The 23002-nt window shown below is 37.0% G+C and overlaps 1 protein-coding gene across 1 annotated transcript in view; it reads left to right on the top strand.

Moving 5' to 3' along the window:
• Window positions 1-23002, top strand: part of BBS9 (Bardet-Biedl syndrome 9) — a 469218-nt gene that overhangs the window by 117225 nt on the left and 328991 nt on the right. The window contains exons 6-9 of the mRNA XM_040259660.1: window positions 3412-3586; window positions 10393-10477; window positions 18490-18673; window positions 19340-19469. Of these exons, the coding sequence (XP_040115594.1) occupies window positions 3412-3586; window positions 10393-10477; window positions 18490-18673; window positions 19340-19469 (574 nt within the window). The remainder of the gene's footprint in view (window positions 1-3411; window positions 3587-10392; window positions 10478-18489; window positions 18674-19339; window positions 19470-23002) is intronic.

Raw genomic sequence — 23002 nt, 5'->3', positions numbered from 1 at the left:
CTTCCCTTTGTGATATTTATAGTATAGTATATAGTAATCACACTAGCAGATGAAAAGTTATAGTCACTGGATCTTTCTCAGATTAGAAATACTATCAATTCAGTTGCTCAGTTGTGTCCAATTCTTTGTGACCCCATGAACTGCAGCATGCTAGGCTTCCCTGTCCATCACCAACTCCAAGAGCTTGCTCAAACTCATGTCCATCGAGTCAGTGATGACATCCAACCATATTATCCTCTGTTGTCCCCTTTGCCTTCTGCTTTCAATCTTTCCCAGCGACAGGGTCTTTTCCAATGAGTCAGTTCTTCGCATCAGGTGGCCAAAGTATTGGAGTTTCAGCTTCAGCATCAGTCCTTCCAATGAATATTCAGGAGTGATCTCCTTTAGGATGGACTGGGTGGATCTCCTTGCAGTCCAAGGGACTCTCAAGAGTCTTCTCCAACACCACAGTTCAAAAGCATCAATTCTTTGGTGCTCAGTTTTCTTTATAGTCCAACTTTCATATCCATACATGACTACTGGAAAAACCATAGCCTTGACTAGACAGATCTTTGTTGGCAAAGTAATGTCTCTGCTTTTTAATGTGCTGTCTAGGTTGGTCATAGCTTTTCTTCCAAGGAGCAAGTGTCTTTTAATTTCATGGCTGCAGTCACCATCTGCAGTGATTTTGGAGCCCAAGAAAATAAAGTCTGTCAGTGTTTCCATTGTTTCCCCATCTATTTGCCATGAAGTGATGGGACCAGATGCCATGATCTTAGTTTTCTGAATGTTGAGTTTTAAGCCAACTTTTTCACTGTCATCAAGAGACTGTTAATTCTTCTTTGCTTTCTGCTGTAAAGGTGGTGTCATCTGCATATCTGAGGTTATTGATATTTCTCCTGGCAATCTTGATTCCAGCTTGTGCTTCATCCAGCTCAGCATTTTGCATGATATACTCTGCATTTAAGTTAAATAAGCAGGGTGACAATATACAGCCTTGACGTATTCCTTTCCCAATTTGGAACCAATCTGTTGTTCCATGTCTGGGTTTAAGTGTTGCTTCTTGACCTGCATACAGATTTCTCAGGAGGCAGGTCAGGTGGTCTGGTATTCCCATCTCTTTCAGAGTTTTCCACAGTTTATTGTGATTTACACAGTCAAAGGCTTTGGTGTAGTCAATAAAGCAGAAGTAGATGTTTTTCTGGAACTCTCTTGCTTTTTCCATGATTCAACAGATGTTGGCAATTTAATCTCTGGTTCCTCTGCCTTTTCTAAATCCAGCTTGAACATCTGGAATTTCATGGTTCACGTACTGTTGAAGCCTGGCTTGGAGAATTTTGAGCATTACTTTGCTAGCGTGTGAGATGAGTACAATTGTGAGGTAGTTTGAGCATTCTTTGGCATCGCCTTTATTTGGGATTGGAATGAAAACTGACCTTTTCCAATCCTGTGGCCACTATTGAGTTTTCCAAATTTGCTGGCATATTGAGTGCAGTACTTTCACAGCATCATCTTTTAGGATTTGAAATAGCTCAACTGGAATTCCATCACCTCCGCTAGCTTTGTTCGTAGTGATGCTTCCTGAGCCCCACTTGATTTCACATTCCAGCATGTCTGGCTATAGGTACAGGATCATGGTTATCTGGGTTGTGAAGATCTTTATTGTATAGTTCTGTTTATTCTTGCCACCTCTTCTTAATATATTCTGCTTCTGTTAGGTTTCTATACATATGTTAGATATTCTATTTCTTTCCTTTTTGTGCCCATCTTTGTATGAAATGTTCCCTTGGTATCTCTAATTTTCTTGAAGAGATCTCTAGTTTTCCCATTCTGTTGTCTTCCTCTAATTCTTTGCATTGATCACTGAGGAAGGCTTTCGTATCTCTCCTTGCTTTTCTCTGGAACTCTGCATTCAGAGGGGTATATCTTTCCTTGTCTCCTTTGCCTTTAACTTCTTTTCTTTTCTCAGCTATTTGTAAGGCCTCCTGAGACAACCATTTTGCTTTTTTTGCATATCTTTTTCTTGGAGATGGTCTTGATTCCTCCCTCCTGTACAATGTCATGAACCTCCGTCCATAGTTCTTCAGGCATTCTGTCTATTGGATCTAATCCCTTGAATCTATTTGTCACTTCCATTGTATAATCGTAAGGGATTTGATTTAGGTCTTACCTGAATGGTCTAGTGGGTTTCCCTACTTTCTTCAGTTTAAGTCTGAATTTGGCAATGAGGAGTTCATGATCTGATCCACAGTCAGCTTCTGATCTTGTTTTTTGCTGACTGGATAGACACTGTACTATAGAAATGATCATCACTGTCATCTTCTCAGTGTATTTGAAGAATGGTGAACCTTGTAGTTAATATTTTTACAGACTAATAGTAGAAAACACTTCATAATCTGTTTATAGTTCGGGGGCTTCCTTGGTGGATCAGCTGGTAAAGAATCTGCTGTGATGTGGAAGACCTAAGTTTGTTCCCTGGGTTGTGAAGATCGCCTGGAGAAGGGAATGGCTACACACTCCAGTATTCTGGCCTGGAGAATTCCATGGACTACATTGTTTAGTCCATGGGATCGCAAAGAGTCGAACATAACTGAGCGACTTACAGACTAATGCTGCTGCTGCTGCTAAGTCACTGCAGTTGTGCCCGACTGTGTGACCCCATAGATGGCTACCCCCATCCCTGGGATTCTCCAGGCCAGAATACTGGAATGGATTACCATTTCCTTCTCCAAGGCATGCATACATGCTAAGTTGCTTCAGTTGTGTCCGACTCTGTGCGACCCTATGGACAGCAACCCACTAAGCTCCTCTGCCCATGGGATTCTCCAGGCAAGAGTACTGGAGTGGGTTGCCATTTCCTTCTCCCTTATAGACTAGTACTTACAGATTAATAGTAGAAAACGTTTCAAAATCAGTTGATAGTTTATGACAGTCGATGATTAGTATTATTCAGTATTAATTGTTTTCTCTCCCAACAGTGCTCAACACTGAGTTGTATAAAACTGGTGCTTAATACATGTCTATGGATTTGGTGTGCTGTGTTTGACTGATGTTTAAGTCTTGTGAAAATATGGGCTGACATACTATGAAGACGAGAAATAGCCTGGTGCAGAACAGTTTATAGTTCTGATTTTGGAAAAAATAATATCTTGCAAAGTCATTACTGTTCTCAGGGATTATCTTGAGCTAGAAATGTTAGCTCATGTAAATGAAAACAAATATATTTAAAACTATAGACATGAATAATGAAAAAACTGAGAAATGTGTATAGAGTGAAATACAATAATCTTATAGCCTCATTGGTTTGCATTCTAAGATTTAAGCTGCTCATTTTGCCCCTGGCGGGAAAAATTAACTTTGTGTTGAACAGCGATAAAATCATTGTATTTATAAAACGAATATGTCATTTAATTTCCTTTAATTTTTCTTTAGGTCGTGATTTAATTTGTATCCAGTCTGTGGATGGGATGCTGATGGTGTTTGAGCAGGAAAGCTATGCTTTTGGGAGGTTTCTCCCTGGCTCTCTTTTACCTGGCCCTCTTGCTTACAGTTCCCGAACAGATTCCTTCATTACTGCTTCTTCCTGCCATCAAGTGGAAAGTTACAAGTGAGTATGGATCTTGAATCTTTGGAATCATGATTTTTTTGTGTGTGTGCGTATGCTGCTGACGACAGAGGATGAGATGGTTGGATGGCATCACCGACTCAATGGACATGAGTTTGGGTAAACTCCAGGAGTTGGTGATGGACAGGGAGGCCTGGCGTGCTGCAATTCATGGGGTTGCAAAGAGTCGGACATGACTGCATGAGCTGAACTGAACTGAACTGATGCTTCTGATCAATTCTTTTCCCCAAAGAGCTTGAATATAGCAAATAAAAAGGAGAGTGATTTTGTTGTTATAATGTAATTGTGGTGACTTAGTGGATATAATTTACATATAAAATATTTGCAAGGCAGTATAGTGCAGAGATTGAGGAAGGATTTGGAGAGAGGCACACGTGGATTGAAGTCCTGATTTTGCGACTCTTAGCCGTGTAAGACAGTGGCCTTATCCTGAATGTAAAGGAGATAGCAACATCTATTTCGACGGATTAAGAAGGATTAAGTATATGTTAAGTTACCATGGGTGTGTGTGTGTGTGTGTGTGTGTGCACGCGTGTGCATGCGCACTCAGCAGTGTCCAACTCTTTGCAACCCTATGGATTGTAGCCCACCAGGCTTTTCTGTCCATGGAATTTTCTAGGCAAGGTTACTGGAGTGGGTTGCCATTTTCTTCCCTAGGGGTTCTTCCTAACCCAGAGCTGGAACCTGCATCTTTTGCGTCTCCTGCATTGGCAAATGGATTCTTTACCAATAGAAAATGCTCAATAATTATTGCGATTGTTCCCTGAATTATAAATAATAAAACACAGGGTAAATGAAAAACACTCAGATACAAATACATATATAGAATGATTTTATAACAAAAAAAGAATGTATGTGACATGAGAAGAATACTGGGAAGAAATACAAGTGTTATTATGAATGTTTTTAAAAGAACAGTTCACAGAAGTGAAGTATGAAAATGACCATTTTCGCTAGAAATTTTTATCGATTTTGGTGAATTGTGTTTGAGAGAGACCCTTTTTTCTTCTACCAGCTAAGTTTCAATAAGAATTATGGTTTTGAGTTTTGAGGCTATGCTTTTTGTTGGAAGAGAGAATGGGAAAAAAATGTAGATATCCATTCTGGGAAAAGAAATAGTCTTGGAGAATTATAATATCTTCAGTAACTTTATTTTTGTTATCTTACTGATGGCAACATTTAGAACTTTAAACATCTAGGCAGCACTTCATTATAGCCTTTCAGTATTGTTTTTGGCCACATGATTTTTCCCAAGGCAGGAAGGAAGTATATAAATTCATCAAGCAACAGCTGTAAATTTTTGCCTCAAGTTTTATTATTGTGTATATTGCAAGTTAACATAGTTTTCCCTTGATAAGTGACCATCTACACTTTGAGAATTATTGTTAAGGCAATGAGGATTTAAAACTCTGAAAATAAGCAAATATTTGTGACTAAGCAGAAGTTAACTGATGGAGGTAGTGTATCATTATGTCATATTCCTTCTGCAATGCCTATGGCTCTTGTCCAAAGGAGATGAATAAGTTGTGGCATTGCTACTGGTAATAAATAAAATATTATAATTGTTTTGAGACACTGAAAAAAAAATCTGTATAATTCATTCAATCCTGCCAAAACTTAAGCAATATTGAGGAGATCTGGTTTTCAGCTTTCCACCCTAGTTCTTGCCAAATAGTGTGATACTAGCAGTGTTACACTGGGGTCACGATATAAAGATTTGAATGTCCCATGACTTACTCTTTGAAATATGTGGAATTAATATGTAATACTCTTTGAAATATGTAGGAATTAATTTGGTAATAATTCCAGGAGTGATTAGTTTAGGAAGCAATGTGTAGGTTTCTTTAATGTGAAGGTTTAATCTCACAGAAACTCATACTGTTTTAACTGTGGTGATTCTCCAGCATACTGATCTATTAAATTGATTTTCATCTAGAACTAAAAAGTACACACTTTATTTACTATGTGAATCTTTTATAATGGTAAAATGCATGAGATTTGTGATTATTATGAAATGATGACAATCAAGAGGGTTTATAACATTAAGTGCTATATTGTATTTATATACACTTTTAAGTATAATAGGTTAAATGATAATCACAGTTTTAAATGATAATCACAGGTGTAATTTAGGATGGGGGAAAGCATGAGAACTGTAGTTTTGGTCTTTGGAGGCTTCGTTAAATCTATAATCAGTTAATATAAAAGGCTTTTAAGCCATAATTCATCTTCATTTTTGATATTGATCTTTAATTACTTTGAATACAGATAAGTTATGTTCAGATAGGAACTGGAGAAGGCTATGAGTCTCAAACTTTAGTGTACATAAAAATCATCTGGGCCTTCTTTTATAAAATGTATGTTTGCTGATTCTCAAGCCCCAACCTTGTAGATCTTGATTTAGTAGGTTTGGGAAAAAGATCTAGAAATCATTACAAATACATGCTCCAGGTGCTTCTAATTCAGGGTCACACTTTGAATGTTGTTTTTCTTTGAAAGTGAGAGAATTGCTTTTTTTTTTTTTTTGGTAGAGAAGGGGCCTATGGCCATTCCCTTGGCCATGTTTTTGCCAGCTTGGACCGTCTTTTATTTTTCTCTCTCTTTCCTTGTCAGAATAATTTAGGCAGTAAATCATGATCTGTCTACATTTTTTCCCCTCCTACTCAGCTCTTGCTTCGCATTCTGATTGACATTCAGGTCTTTATATTTTCAGTTGGATTTCTGTTTTTGTTATCTCTAATCTAGACTTTGACGGGCCTTTCTGATGTCTATTCTTTTAAAGTAGATGTTTAACAAGATCTACTTGTTAATGAATGAAAGAATGAAATGTTAATGTTATGTTAACATTATGTTAATGAAATGTTAATGTTAATGTATGAAGGAATGAAAAATTTATGAGGAAACCTTCTATTTTGTTACTGGAATCTTTCAATGAAAATGATTCTCTCTAGCACAATCAAGAATGTTTTAGCTATTGTTGGAATGAACATAGTAATGCTTTGTATCAGAGCTTCCAATTCTAGTAGAATTCTACAGGTTAAATTATCAAAGTTCCCAAATCTGGCACGCTTTCAGGTGACAGCTATTTTTCATTTGAAAATAAATGATTTTGGAGGGTTTACTTTTGTATTTCTGTGACACCTCAATCCATCTTTTAGTTACTTGAGTGCTGTTTTTATGATGTGATACAGAAGAGCACTAAATTATATGGTTGAGTTTGTCATTGGTGCTCTATGGGACCTGTTAAGCATTTGTGACTATTGGTTCAAAAAATACCATGGTTCACCTGGACTTGCTGTATCTGTGATTAGTGCCTTTCTGTTCTGAAAAATATGTATGACAGTCTTTCATGAAATTTTTTTTGCATTGGACCTGACTATTCTTTCAGCACTTTTAATAAGGGGAATTTTATTCTTTAGCTTATATCACTGAACACTTGAGTGATAAGAAAAAATATCCAAGTGTTTTATTTCAGAATTTCCAAGTCTGCCTGGAGTTGTTCAGTTCTGAAAATAGATTTCCATGTACATTATTGATCCCAGTTAAGCGAATTTAAGAAAGAATTGTAAAATAAATGCTATTGGAAGTTTGTCATCATCTAAATTTATTGCCAGTTATGTTTAGTAATAAAATCCTCTTCTGAGCTGTCTTCCAGGAAGAGAATTGTTCTGGATTTAGAAATCAGGAGTGAATTTTGGCTGTGTCTCTGCATGTTGTTTTGATGTTAATGAGACCACTTTAGGGGTTCACTTACGCCTCAGATGAAATAATAACTCTCTACAGTTATATAAGAAGCTTCAAACAGCTCAAAAGCTTTGGATTTATGCAACAACCTCATTAATATCCATATTATCCTCTGGTAGGTTGGTGTCTGCAGGAAATGAACTGCCTATGTTAATTATTGCCTGAGGTTAGATCCATTAGGACTCGTCCATTAGCGTTGGTCCATTAAGACCAGCTCTGGACTGATGTTGTAGTCACCAGTGCACACTAATTCTGTTATCATGAACCAGGAAGACTAAAGGAATCCTGTTTGGTCAGAGTGTGAGGTGTAATTATTTGGCAGTTTTGAAGACCTAGGGATATTGAAGGTCATTCTCAGATGGTATTTGCTGCAACTGCCTATGGAATTTTTTAGCGTGGTTTTACAAGGTTGAGATCTTCAGCCTGCTGCCGTTTTTCTGGGTCTCATTTCCTATGACTTATTCCTCTCTGCCAGGCATCTCTCCTAAGCTCCTGCCATGGCCTTTGATGTCTCTTTTACTGCTGCATGCCTTTGCATGTGTTGTTTGCTTTGCCATAATGTTTTTTAGTCTTTAACAGCATGATGAGTTTTCACTCTTTCTTCAAAACCTAGCTTTCTCCTCCTTAACTGATACCAAGAACATATATATTTCCTCCACCTGTTGCAGGAAGGAGGACCCCTTACAGGCCTAGAAACTGGGCTCTTGTCTAACACTTGGAGAATTGTCCGAGCAGACACATGTGCTGACAAAGCAAGAGATTTTATTGGGAAAGGGCACCCAGGTGGAGAGCAGTAGGGTAAGGGAGCCCAGGAGAACAGCTCTGCCATGTGGCTTGCAGTCTTGGGTTTTATGGTGATGGGATTAGTTTCCGGGTTGTCTTTAGCCAATCATTTCTGACTCAGAGTCCTTCCTAGTGGTGCATGCCTTGTTCAACCAAGATGGATGGCAGAGAGAAGGATTCTGGGAGGTGGTCGGACATGTTGTGTCTCCTTTTGACCTTTCCTGAACTCTTCTGGTTGGTGGTGGCTTATTAGTTCCATGGTCCTTACCAGGACCTCCTGTCATAAAACAACTCACGCAAATGGTTACTATGGTGCCTGGCCAGGGTGGGCGGTTTCAGTCAGTGTGCTTCCCCTAACATACCCATATTACCTGTTTCTGCCATCATATTCCTTTGGTACTTATGTACATACCAGTCAGCACAGTGCACTCTGAGTTACACTTATTTGTTTGTATTATATATGAATCTCCTCAACTACTTTGGAAGGTCTTGGTGGATATAGGTCATGTTGTAGTTTTCCCCCTTGTTAATGCTTGTATGAGATCCCTACGATATGTTTATTGAATGAATGAACTTTATATGCATTAAGCTTTCTTATTAACTGGAAGACTGGTTTTCATGAATGTACTGCAAAATCTATCATAATTCATAGTCATTATTCATCCACTAAAAATTGGAGGCTTTTTACAAATGAAATATTGCTGACTGGAATAGAATACAAGTTGGTATATAACATTGAAATACTAGTGTACATTTTAGTGCTTATTTAGATATTCTACATTGCCTTTCTTCATTAAGGTCTCTGATGTTTACACTATCAGACATCTTTCTCTTAGACAATAGGAGCTATCTGAACATATCTCTTTACTAATTTTTCTCTTACCTATTGAAAGTGGAAAGGGATCTATGAGCCTAAAATTTCTTCATTTTGAGTAGGATTATTACTCTGAAAATACACCATAAATTAATGGAAATTAGGGAATTTAAACTTTATTGTCTAAATTAATCATTTCTAAATTGAATGATATTTATCAGTTGATTTGAAGGATGGTCTGAGCTAATTGTTACAATTTTTAAAAAATTTATTGTATTATAATTGATTTACAATGTTGCATTAAATGTTGCTGTTGAAATAAAATACTGATAGAAAGTCCTAATGTCCATTATTGAGAACTTATTACATACCAGATAAATTACCAGCTGATTTATCTCTGTGTATATAGAAATCTGTATCTGTCTATTTGTCAACCTGTCAGTCAAAAACTGGGTATCTAGTGTATATCAGATATTGTGCCCTGCTTAGTTGCTCAGTCATGTCCAAGTCTTTGTGACCCCATAGACTGTAGCCCACCAGGCTCCTCTGTCCATGGGGATTCTCCAGGCAAGAATACTAGAGTGGGTTGCTCTGTCCTCCTCTAGGGAATCTTCCCAACCCAGGGATCGAACCCAGGTCTCCCAAATACAGTTGGCTTCTTTGCCGTCTGAGCTACCAGGGAAGCCCAAGAATGCTGGAGTGGTAGCCTATCCCTTCTCCAGGGAAATTGCTGACCCAGGAATCAAGCTGGGGTCTCCTGCATTGCAAGTGGATTCTTTACCAGCTGAGCTACCAGGGAAACCCTATCTGATACTGTACCAGACACTTAAATTATTTTTAAAATTCTTCTAACAATGCTTGAGTTAAGATTATTATTATTCCCATTTTATAGATAAGAAAGATTAAGGCATAGAGTGATTAATTTTCAAAAATTTTCTCAACTAGTTAATGGTTCAGCTGGGAATTAAACTCAGACCTTCTGGGGTCCACAGATATTAATAATTTCTACTGCCACTTTTTTGGGGATGGTTGCAATAACTCATCTGGTTGTTTTGCATTATTTGTATTTTTTTCTATTTTGGGTTTTGGTACTGGATCTTTATTGAGTATTGTTATTTATCACATAAAATTCTAATGGGTAATACTTTGACATTTGGCAGAGCTATTTCCTCAATATTGAATTTTGGGACATATGGTTACAATTTCGTTATCATTACAGTTTTACATAGTCTATGCCACAGTAAAAATTTGTCATCATTCAGTAGAATTCATTACTAAATTCATTCACTAAATTTTACAATGTTTAAAATCAAGGAGAAGGTGATACATAAGATTTGTAGATTATGTATATTAAAAAATTTAATTATATTGAGATTATGTGCTTTTAAAATAATTTACACATTTTAACTATAAAGTCACTTACAGTTATTCCATATCTTTTAAACAGATACCAAGTACTTGCTTTTGCAACGGATGCGGATAAAAGACAAGAGACTGAACAACAAAAACATGGGTCTGGAAAAAGACTAGTTGTAAGGCCTTTTTAAAATATGTAAAAATTTTAGTAATGTTATATCTAGTCACAGATGTTTGTTCAGAATAAGAATTCCTGGGAAGAAAAATTAAAAAATATATTTCAGCCATTTTCTGTGTTAAGGTTATGTCAGTGATCAGAGAATTTAGTTGGCTATTATTGAGCAATGGAGACACATGCCTAATCCTGGTAACAATGTACCAGATTATAGAATTGTGCCACTAGGATTATAAATGTCCAGATGAGGTCACTTTGAACTGAAATGATTATAAACTAACAAAATAAAAATTAAAAAATTCCTTTAATAGACAAAAAAGTTGCTACTAGTATAGATGCATGATGAAATATGAGTAAAAGATGAAAAATTTTCACAGCCTACAAAGATTAAGTTTGTGCACAAGTGAAATTCGGTAACTTTGAAAAGTAGTTTGAAGAAAAAATGTTTGAGTTTTATGGTTTTTGGACTTATATTTCGATATTTAATCCACTCCGAGTTTATTTTTGTGTAAGGTGTGATGAAATGTTGTAATCTCATTCTTTCACATTTAGCTGCCCAGTTTTGCCGGCACCACTTATTGAAGAGACTGATGTGCTGCTGCCTGGGCATGCACCAGTCATGACTGTCCCCTCCCTGCTTAGACATTGCTTTGGGTCTTAGCTGCCTTTATGTCTAATGGCTGGGTTCTTTCCACGGTCACGTTAGCTCTCACTCCAGTGTGGAGCTGCAATATGACGTAAGTGGGGCTGGAACGTTCAGTTTGTTCATGGGGCAGTTGTAAAAAGCCAGTCAGCTACTCACAAAGTTCTGATCTGCACTTTCTGCCCTGTTTCAGGAGTTGAACAAACTTATGTGCACTTCTTTGGGAACAGAAGGCTTTCCCCAGCCTTCCTGTTAGTCCTACCAGCACTCCAACCAGTCAAGAGGCTCCTCTTCTTTGTGGAGGACCCCAGGACTGGGGTGCCCAATATGTAGATCCAACTGCTCACTTCCCAGGGAGGATCTCTGCCTGTGAAATCTCTCTTCTCCTCTGAGTCCTCTCCCTTGGGTACAGGTGATTGTTTCTCTTCCCTTGCTGCCTCATTACATGTGAATCTCTTTCTCAGCCTTGGTTGTACAGGAGTCTTTCTGCCAGTTTCCAGTTATTTTTTGCTGAGAATTGTTCCACATATGGAGGTGTTTCTGTTGTGTTTGATGCAGCAAGTAAGTTCTACATCTTCCAACTCTGCCATCTTGATTTCCTCCTTTAGGAGCAGAGATCTCCATCTTTTAGCTTGCATTGTTCCCATAAGAAATCTTTCATCTTATCTTGGTTCCTTGGTACACAATATCTTTTTTCTCCATGTGTTTTTCAGATTTTTTTCTTATCACTTCTTTTGAGCAGTTAGATTATAATGTTTTTGTATAGTTTTCTTTCATTCCTCTTTTTTTGGTGTTTATAGATTTGTTGAACTTAATGTACTTGTGAATTTATAGTTTTCATGAAATTTAGAAAATTTTTTAGCTATTCTTCAAAGATATTTTTCTGTTCTCCATCTTTTTTCCTCCTCACTCAATTACATATACGTTTAGGCTACTTGAAGTTACCCTACTGGTCACAGATTTGGCTCTTTGTTTTAAAAAATTCTTTTTTCTATTTCATTTTGGATAATCTCTACCACTGTGTTTTCAAGGTCACTAATATTTTTCTGTAATGTCTAATCTGGTATTAATTCCTGTCTAGTATAGTTTCTTGAAGAAGGCAATGGCAGCCCACTCCAGTACTCTTGCCTGGCAAATCCCATGGACGGAGGAGCCTGGTAGGCTGCAGTCCATGGGGTCGCTAGGAGTCGAACACAACTGAGCGACTTCACTTTCACTTTTCACTTTCATGCTTTGGAGAAGGCAATGGCAACCCAGTCCAGTGTTCTTGCCTGGAGAATCCCAGGGACGGGGGAGCCTGGTGGGCTGCCGTCTATGGGGTCACACAGAGTTGGACACGACTGAAGTGACTTAGCAGCAGCAGCAGGATATAGTCGGTTTTACTTTGTTCGAAGCTACGTACTTTTATATTTCTATAAATCTTTTTGAGCTTCGGCCTGGAAGACAGTTAAGTTACTTGGAAACAGTCTGATCCTTTTTGGTCTTGCTTTTAAATCTTGTTAGGTGGGGCCAGAGCAGTGCTCATTCTGGAGCTACTTGTACCCCCTCCTGAGGTACTAGCCTTCTGAAAGTTCTTTCCAACTCCCTGTAAATTATGAGGTGTCCCAGTCTGGCTTGTGAGCACAGGCAGTATTCCAGGCCCTGTGTAAATGCTGGGCACTGTTACCGCTAATCCTTTTGGGTGGTTCTTTCCCTGGTTTTGAGTAATTTTCTACATAAATGTGCTGATAAGTACTCAACTGAATATCTGAGAGAATTCTTAACAGGTCTCAGTTCTGTCCTTGTGTTGCTCTTTCTTTTTTAGCATGCTGTCTTGTGAACTCTAGCTGCCTTAGTTTCTCTCAACTGTTAGCATTCATCTCCTCAACCCAGGGGGCCTTGTGGGCTTTGCCTGGGTTTCTTCTCCCTGTCCCATGTCCTAAAATCTCTCTCATGGCTGGGGCAGTTATACCACTCACCTCATTTGTTTTCTGTTGTCAAGGGATTGCTGTCTTTTGTTTTCTGATATCCAGTGCCTCACAAACGGTTCTTTTAAACATTTTGTCCATGTTGTGGTTGTTTCAGGTGGGACAGTAGAATTTTTTTCCTGTCGCTGTATCATGGCTGGAAGTGGAAGGATTTTAAAATGATTGTTCTTGGTAAACTACTGTGCATTTTGAGACTCATTAATTTAGAATGTGGTATATTTTTTAAGGGAAATTTGCAAAGAGTGGCACTCCGTCCCTAGTGAACTGAAAGTATTTAGTGGCTGGATCGCAGCCTGTGGCCTGAGAAACTGCTTATCCACTCTGAATGAATTGTCATCTCTCAGAGTCAGGGACACATCAGCCTGAGTTACAAGTGCTGACAAATAATGCTAGAATGCAAGTCTATTAAATTGTGATGAGAAATGTAACTACCTTAGGACTTGATGTTCGTGTCTTTTGTTCAGTGGAATCTTTCTGCATAGGTGAACTACACTTGAACTAAGTGATAATTGAATAATTTATGTTTTTTTAATTTTTTTTAAAATTTTTGACTGTGCTGGGTTTTCCTTGCTGTGCAGGCCTTCCTCTAGTTGTGGCGAGTAGGAGCTACTCTCTAGTTGCAGTGGGAGGGCTTCTCATTGCGGTGGCTTCTCTTGTTGTGCAGCCTGGGCTCTGGGATGCATGGGCTTCAGTAGCTGCATCACGTAGGCACAGTAGTTACAGTTCTGCGGCTCTAGAACACGGGCTCAATAGCTGTGGCACACCAACTTAGTTGCTCCGTGCTAGTGGGATCTTCCTGGTCCAGGGATCAAACCTGTGTCTCCTTCATTGATAGGTGGATTCTTTTATCACTGAACTACCAGGAAAGCCTGAATGATTTGTCTAAAAAAAATTTTGTTTGTGTTGTTGTTGAAGCCTAATTGAGATGAAGATAATCTGATGCATAAATGTGCATAAATGCCTATATGCCCTGTGCTATCCCTCTATTCCAGATTCTTCTTATATACACACAGATGATATTTGCCTCTCTGACTAGTCCCATTTAGATTTCATACCTTCTTCAGATACTTTAATCCAAAAGTAGATAGATTAATACCTAAATCATTTTTTGAATGGCATGAAATTTATATGTATCTTTAATGTGACTTGTCACATCTCTTCTTTGACCTTTCGTTTGTTGATTCTTGATTCTTGCTTCAGAGCCTAACTTTGAGGATAATCTTACTTCCTCTTTGTCCAGATGCGTTTGTACATTCATCTCACTGTCATTGCCATTTACAATATACGCCTATCATCCAAAACTTTTCAAAATAGTATGTCTTTGCTCCTTTTTGCTTTCTTGATTTAGAAACATTAATAATTGACCAGGGACTGATTTTTTCTTTATATGTCTATTTTACATTCATTCCTTCATTATTTTAAGAAACATTTATTAAACATTGACCATGTTCTGAGAGATGAAGATACCCTGGAGGAGCTCTTATGTATAGAGGATCTATCTATACTACTATAGTAGCTTGACAACTGCTCTATATATGCATATTGATATTTTCAAAATTGTTTCTATATAAAAACATACTTATAGCAGTTTGACTGTAGGTTTTGTTGATTTTTAAATTTGATTTGAAAAGTAAATGCAACAGCTTTATTATGGAAAAATTTCAGTGGAGCCAGACATCTTCTTTATGTGTATTCTTTTCAATAAGCCATGGACCCTCCCCTTCCTGACAGGACCTTTATACAGGCAGCTCATTTTACATACAATATTATTTCACCCTCTTCTCTACCTGCCTTTTTTTCCCTTTAGCTTTATTGGAGTATAATTTACAAATAAAATTATGTAAACCTACTGTGTACTGTGAGATGTTTTGATATATGTATAAATTGCAAAATGATTGCCAGAACTAAGCAAATTAACTTATTTGTCTCCTCATGGGTGTATATGTGTGTGTGTGTGTGTGTATATATATATTTGTGGTAGGATCATTAAGATCTCTCAACAAATTTGGAGTATACAATACAGTATTATAACTATATGTATGTTAGATCTTCAGAACTAATTCATCCTGCATAACTGAAACTTTGTACCCCTTGACCAGTATATCCTCATGTCTCCCATATCCCAGGACCTGGAAGCCAAAATTCTACTCTCTGCTTCTATTATTTTGACTTTTTTAGATTCCACAGATAAGTGAGGTCATACAGGATTCATTTTTCTGAGCCTGACTTATTTCACTTAGCATAATGTCCTCCAGGTTCATCCACATTATTGTAAATGGCAGGATTTTTTTCATTTTCAATTCAGTTCAGTTACTCAGTTGTGTCTCACTCTTTGTGACCCCATGGACTGCAGCACGCCCGGCTTCGCTGTCCATCACCAACTCCTGGAGCTTGCTCAAACTCATGTCTGTTCAGTCAGTGATGCCATCCAGCCATCTCTGTCACCCCCTTCGCCACCTGCCTTCAATCTTTCCTAGCAGCAGGGTCTTTTCAAATGAGTCAGTTCTTCGCACCAGGTGGCCAGAGTGCTGGAGCTTCAGCCTCAGCATCAGCCCTTCCTGTATCATGTTTTCATAACCATTCATCCATCATTGGAAGTTAGGTTGATTTCATGTTTTGGCTATTGTGAATCATGCTACAATGAACATGAGATGGCAGATATCTCCTCAATATTCTGTTTTCACTTCCTTTGGATACATACCCAGAAGTGGATTATTGGGTCACATGGTAGTTCTATTTTTAATTTTTTGAGGAATCTCCATATTGTTTTCCATACTAGATGTAATGTTTTATATTCCTACCAGCAGTATACAGGGTTTGCTTTTCTGCACATTCTCACCAACACTTAGTATCTCTTTTCTTTTTGATAATAACCATTCTAAAAGATATAAGGTAATATCTCATTGCATTTCCCTGATTAGTGTTGGTGAGCATTTTTTAATATATCTATTTGTCATTTGTATGTCTTATTTTGAGAAATAAGACATTTAGTCTTTTGCCCAGTTTTAAAGTATTCTTTTTTTTTTTTTTTTGCTTTTGAGCTGTCTGATATTAACTCCTTATTGGATATATTTTCTCCCATTCCATAGATTGTCTTTTCACACTACTGATAGCTTCCTTTGCTGTGAAGCTTTTTAATTTTTTGATAGAATAAAAGACTTTAAATTCTATAATGCTTTACAATTTTCAAAAGTTTTATATATATGATTTCATATAATCCCATAATAAGCTTTCCCTCTCTCTTTTTTTTTCCCCCTGTAGAAGCTTTTTAGTTTGGTGAAATCCCCTTTGTCTATTTTAATGTTGTTTGTACTTTTGAGGTCATATCTGAAAAGTCATTGAGCTTTTCCCTATGTTTCTTCTAATGATTTTACAGCTTTAGTTCTTATATTTAAGTCTTTAATCTATTTTGAATTGGTTTTTGTATATATAGTATGAGATAGGGCTTCATTTTCATTCCTCCGCATATGGATATCAAGTTTCCCAACACCATTTTTTGAAGATACTGCCCTATTCTGCATTGTATGTTCTTGGTACATTGTTGAACTAGTTGACTGTAAGTGCAAAGTTTTATTTCTCAGCTCCCTCTTCGGTTCCATTGGTCTAGATGTCTATTTTATTATGACAGTTCCATGCTGTTTTGATTAGAATAGTTTTGTAGTGTATTTTGAAGTCAGGTAGTATGATGCTTCCAGCTTTATTCTTTTTGCTCAAGATTGTTTTGGCTATTTGATGTCTTGTGGGTTCACGTGAACTTTGCACATTTTTTCTATTTCTGTGAAAAATGCCTTTGTAATTTTGATAGGGATTTGCATTTGTAGATCACTTTGAGTAGTATGGACATTTTAAGGATATTAATTCTTCTAATCCATGAATATGGCATATCTTTTTATTTTTACTCTTCAATTTATTTTGTCAATGTTTTATAGTTTTCAACATACAGATCTTCACCTCCTTGATTATACTTATACGAGTGTTTGAATTGCTGAGTAGTTAATATCACATGGTTCAGTTCAGCTCAGTTAAGTCGCTCAGTTGTGTCAAACTCTTTGTGATCTCATGGACTGCAGCATGCCTGGCTTCCCTGTCCATCACCAACTCCTAGAGCTTACTCAAACTCATGTCCATAGAGTCAGTGATGCCATCCAACATCTTATTCTCTGTCATCCCCTTCTCTTCCTGCTTTCAATCTTTCCCAGCATCAGCATTTTTTCCAATGAGTTGGCTCTTAGTGTTAGGTGGCCAAAGTATTGGAGTTTCAGCTTCAGCATCAGTCCTTCCAGTGAATATTCAGGACCGATTTCCTTTAGGATAGACTGGTTGGATCTCCTTGCAGTCCAAGGGACTCTCAAGAGTCTTCACAGTCATCACAGTTTTGAACTGTGGTGCCACAGTTCCAAAGCATAAATTCTTTGGTGCTCAGTTTTCTTTATAGTCCAACTCTCACATCCATACATGACTACTGGAAAAACTATAGCCTTGACCAGGCGGACCTTGGTGGGCAAAGTAATGTCTCTGCTTTTTTAATATGCTGTCTAGGGTGCTCATAGCTTTTCTTCCAAGGAGCAAGTGTCTTTTAACTTCACGGCTGCAGTCACCATCTGCAGTGATTTTGCTGCTGCTGCTGCTGCTGCTAAGTTGCTTCAGTCGTGTCCAACTCTGTGTGACCCCATAGACGGAAGCCCACCAGGCTCCCCCCTCTCTGGGATTCTCCGGGCAAGAACACTGGAGTGGGTTGCCATTTGCCCGCCCCCCTAATAATGTCTGTCACTGTTTCCATTGTGTTCCCATCTATTTGTCATGAAGTGATGGGTCTGGATGCCATGATCTTAGTTTTCTGAATACTGGGTTTTAAGCCAACTTTTTCACTCTCCTTTTTCACTTTCATCAACAAGCTCTTTAGTTCTTTGCTTTCTGCCATAAGGGTGATGTCATCTGCATATATGAGGTTATTGATATTTCTCCTGGCAATCTTGATTCCATGTTGTGCTTCATCCAGCCCAGCATTTCATATAATGTACTCTGCATATAAGTTAAATAAGCAGAGTGACAATATACAGCCTCGATGTACTCTTTTCCTGATTTGGAACCAGTCTATTGTTCTTTGTCCACTTCTAACTGTTGCTTCTTGATCTGCATACAGATTTCTCAAGAGGCAGGTCAGGTGGTCTGGTATTCCCATCTCTTTAAGAATTTTCCACAGTTGTTATATCACATGGTAAAAGGGGCAAAAACTACTAGAGTCTACAAAATATCAGAAATATGGTAATGGGAGAAAAAAATGAATGAGGATTAATCTTTATGCCTGCTTTTTTGTAAAGCATTTCTTAATTGTATTAATATCAAAGTGAATGAAATGTTATATTTTTAGCAATGCAGTTGATCATAAGTTTTCCTTTGCAGGTAGATTGGACTCTAAATATTGGAGAGCAAGCCCTTGATATATGTATTGTGTCTTTCATTCAGTCAGCATCTTCTGTTTTTGTTCTTGGTGAGAGAAACTTTTTTTGCCTTAAGGATAATGGACAAATTCGATTTATGAAGAAACTTGATTATAGCCCAAGTTGTTTTCTCCCATATTGCTCAGGTGTGTAGAAAGATTTTCTTTTATCTTTTCCATATGTCATTACTATGTTATATACACCAGAAAAAGCCCAAGTCACTCACATATATTTTAAAGAACTAGGAAAATAGTTTTATACTGAACATGTAATGGAAATTTTAGATTTTAAAGTTTGAATAGAGGTTTGATATAAAGCACACATTTGGTTTTGTCAGTCATTTTACTTTGTACAAAATGACTTGTAGAATTGGCCTCAGGTATATAATAATGCTTTCCAAGATGTGGCTATTCAAGATGCTTCCAAGAGTACATCAGACTCTTTTATAAGGAGAAATGAGCATAGTAATGACTCATAGAATAACTTATCTGTAGTGAATGTCTAGTAAATCAATAGCTTAAATATGTTAAATATATTAATCAAGTTCATCCATTTTAGATAAAGTGCAAAATGTTGGCCACTCTAGTTATAGTTTCTCTAGTTATATATATAGTTTTATATATTTATAAATGATTAAAAATTTTTTTGGTACTGGTACCTTGAAATTGAAAAATAATGTTTTATTATTTAAAATCTTTATGCATTAAGTCAAGATGTTATAATTAATTTGTATCATAAATCCTCTAAAAGGAATGTAAAAACTGTTGAAAATGATTTTTTCTTACTATTCTTTTTCTATCTTCCATCCATAGTTTCTGAAGGAACAATAAATACTTTGATTGGAAACCATAATAATATGTTGCATATTTATCAAGATGTGACACTGAAATGGGCCACTCAACTTCCCCATGTTCCTGTAGCAGTAAGAGTGGGCTGTTTACAGTAAGTGGTTTAATTTAAAAAGAGTATCTTAATCAAGGAATTCACTAAAAGTTTTATGAAACAATGGCAAATGATTTTACTAAAAAAATGGCAAGTGAAGTTGAATATCAACAATGAAGACAATTTAAAATATAAATTTTATTAGAAAGAAAGTGAAAGTGAATTCACTCAGTCATGTCCAACTCTTTGAGACCCCTTGGACTGTGAGACCCCTTGGGCTGTAGCCTACCATGCTCCTCCGTCCATGGGATTTTCCAGGTAAGAGTACTGGAGTGGGTTGTCATTTCCTTCTCCAGAGGAGCTTCTCAATGCAGGGATTGAACCCAGGTCTCCCGCATTGTAGGCAGACCCTTTACCGTCTGAGCCACCAGGGAGGTTTTTATTAGAAAAGGAGAACATAAAAAAGCTTTAATTAGCACCTTTAATCCTTTTTATTTAGTATCTCTAGCAAGATATTCTTTATAAATTTAAGATTTCAAGAAAATAGTTTACCTGATAATTTTCTTTAAAATAGAAGAGGATTTTTTTCAAGCATTTAATGAATCTCATTTAGAGATCACTTACTATTAGACTGTGAGGATGTCACACTTCAAGGCTTGTTTCAGAACTTACTGTGTCAAACGGTGCAGAATTGCTAATAATTATGTGTTTAAGAGAGTGTCGATTTTTTTCAGGGTTTTAAATTGGAGTATAATTGCTTTATAGCATTGGGTTAGTTTCTGTTGTACAGCGAAGTGAACCAGCTACATGTCTGCATATATATCCCCTCCCTCCAGAACTTCCCTCCCCCCACCCCCACCCCATCCCAACCCTCTAGGTCATAACAGAGTGCTGAGTTAAGTTCATTTTTTAGTAAAGATCCTTGAAAAGAAAAAGCCATTGAGACATAAAGGGATGAACTTTAGTAATGGGATGGAAGTCTGGGTACACTCCTGCTGCATGTCGGGGGCGGGGTTAGACGTTAGGACAGCAGTTTCTCCTGATGGTGCCAGGAGGAAGCCAGACAGCTTAAGCTTCCCTGGTGGCCCAGACAGTAACGCGTCTGCCTACAGTGCAGGAGACCTGGGTTTGATCCCTGGTTCGGGAATATCCTCTGGAGAAGGAAATGGCAACCCACTCCAGTATTCTTGCCTGAGAAATCCCATGGACAGAGGAACCTGGTGAGCTACAGTCCATGGGGTCCCAAAGAGTTGGACAGACTGAGCTACTTCACTTTCACTGTTTTGCATTTAAAATGAAAGACAAAATTCATGTCTTAACATGAACTCTACAAAATCTATCAAAAATAGCAATAGTTTGTCAATATATGAGGCAAGATCTTGACAATCTGTTTAGCATCTCAGATTATGTTTAGAATTAAAAGTCTCGATAAATGTATAAAAACCAACTTTCTATAAAGCTTCCTGGATTCCCAGATCTATTCAGTTCTGCTTATTTAGATAATTTTATTGAATGTTTAAAAACCATATGGAGAATTTGTCAGTAATGCTCATAGTATTTGATCAGTGTGACTAATCCCCCCAATTTAAGAGGCTGAATGTAGAATATTACTGTGGAGGCTCTATGAAAGACCGTTATATTTATGTTAATGGTTAATCTGAAGCTTACATATTAGAAAAATGAAAACAATGTTTTGAAAACATTGAATATTTTAAAAAGAAATTGCTTCTTATATTTTATGAGAAAATGCTGTGCACTTAACACAAATTACACTTCTTTTGTGTCTGAAGAAAATTTTAAGATCTTGAGGTTAGGTTTTTCAAAGTCTACCAGATGGTCTTTTAAGTTCAACCAAACACTCAGATTCACCAGACATTTTATATCAGTTTTACTTACAAGGATTTAGAGCAGGAAAAATATCTTGCCAGCAGGGCAGTATCAACTATTTCTCTTCTGGGAGATTAATTCTTGCAGCAGTTCATGTATCCACTCAAGAGCTGTTCTGTTTGGCCCCCCAAGTGACAGCTCAGGTGCAAGAACACAGATTCACACTGGTGAGTGTGTAACCCATCCTGGCTTAGAGTCCCAATGCCCCTAGGAGCCAGTATCTTTAAATACTACAAACTCATTGTGGTTTTTGTGTGTATGTGGGCCATGGGAGAGTATGGGTAGAAAGACCTTATAGAGATAACATCTTTAGCTGAAATACTTATATTACACTTGTAACTTGGATTTACAAGGGATGTGCCTATTTTAAGATTTACCATACTCATACAGAAACTCAGAGATATGGTTTCTCCATGGATATTTATGGTTAATTTATAGTTTCTGGTCCAGTTGCAACTTACAAGTCAAGAGTCATATAATAACTGAAAATATCTTGAGGGAGGAATCAAATTTCTATATAGTGTGTGCTGCAAGATGCTTATATTCAAAATTTGTCTGTCAGACCTAAATTTAGGTGTTTGTAAGTGAAACTTCCTGTTTCTCATAGCTTTTTAAAGATCATAATTATAAATAATTAAGTGCAACTATTACCATTCATGATTTCCAGTTAATATATAGTAATAATTTCTAATTATTCATTGGAAGATTTTTCTTATGTTTATGCACCTTAATGTAAAAGTATAGGATTAGACTGTTTGAAAGAATTTCATTGTAAATTTTACAAAGTTAAAAAAAATTGTTACTGACTTTAAATATAGCATATCTGTATTTAGAAGTTATTATTTGAAGCTAGAACACTTAAATAACTTTGTTTCTGCTTTTTATTACCTTGAGGGTTAAACTTTTTTAGGAGAAGCTTCTTTGCCTGAATGTGTTTATTTGTAAAGGAAATTGCTGCTATTTTAATATGTTTCTTTTCAATGAATAAAAAATATTGGATTTGGATCAAGTTGGTGCAATTATATGTAATAACAGCATTTTCTTCAGAAACTACGATGCTTTATTTCCTCCCACTCCCTTCTACTTGGCAGTCTTAGTCCTCTCTACCTTGTTTATTATAAACCAACTTTAAATCTGTCTGGGTTTCCTACTTTCTTTTCAGGATAAATGGCACTCTTGATTAGAGTTTTTTAGTCTAATTCTTTTAATTTTTGTGTGTTATACTCTAGGAATGTGAAATAAATATAGTGTACAGAATCAGAAGAGCCTGAATGTGATAATGTTCTTTAAATTCTTAGCTGTCACTGTTTTCCTTTCATTGCATGAAGTAGCTGTGGAAGTCTGGCCGAGTATCTTACCTCTGCTACGGTCAGTTTCCCAAATGGCAAATAAAGATCATTGTTTATCGGTAACGTTATTCTCTCCAGAGATATGAAATGTATCTAAAAGTGGAAGTCTATTTGAATGGACATTCAAAGTGATGGGAGTCTTTCCAGACTTTAGCTGGCAGCCATAGCCATTGTGCTTTAAAATCTTGTTACAACTCATTTTGTAGTATAAACAATTTGGTCTAGTACTGTGTTTTTCTTCCTAGACTGTATTTCATTATAGTAACTTTTTATAACTATCAGTATTTAATGTTTTATTCTTTAGCCTTCATTGATATAGTATCATTAACTAGAATGTTTTTCCCATTTCTTTTCTGG

Source organism: Oryx dammah, unplaced genomic scaffold (assembly GCF_014754425.2).
Source record: "Oryx dammah isolate SB20612 unplaced genomic scaffold, SCBI_Odam_1.1 HiC_scaffold_18, whole genome shotgun sequence".
Taxonomy (NCBI): domain Eukaryota; kingdom Metazoa; phylum Chordata; class Mammalia; order Artiodactyla; family Bovidae; genus Oryx; species Oryx dammah.
Note: the sequence above shows the minus strand (reverse complement) of the source record. Positions and strands in the feature narration are given on the sequence as shown.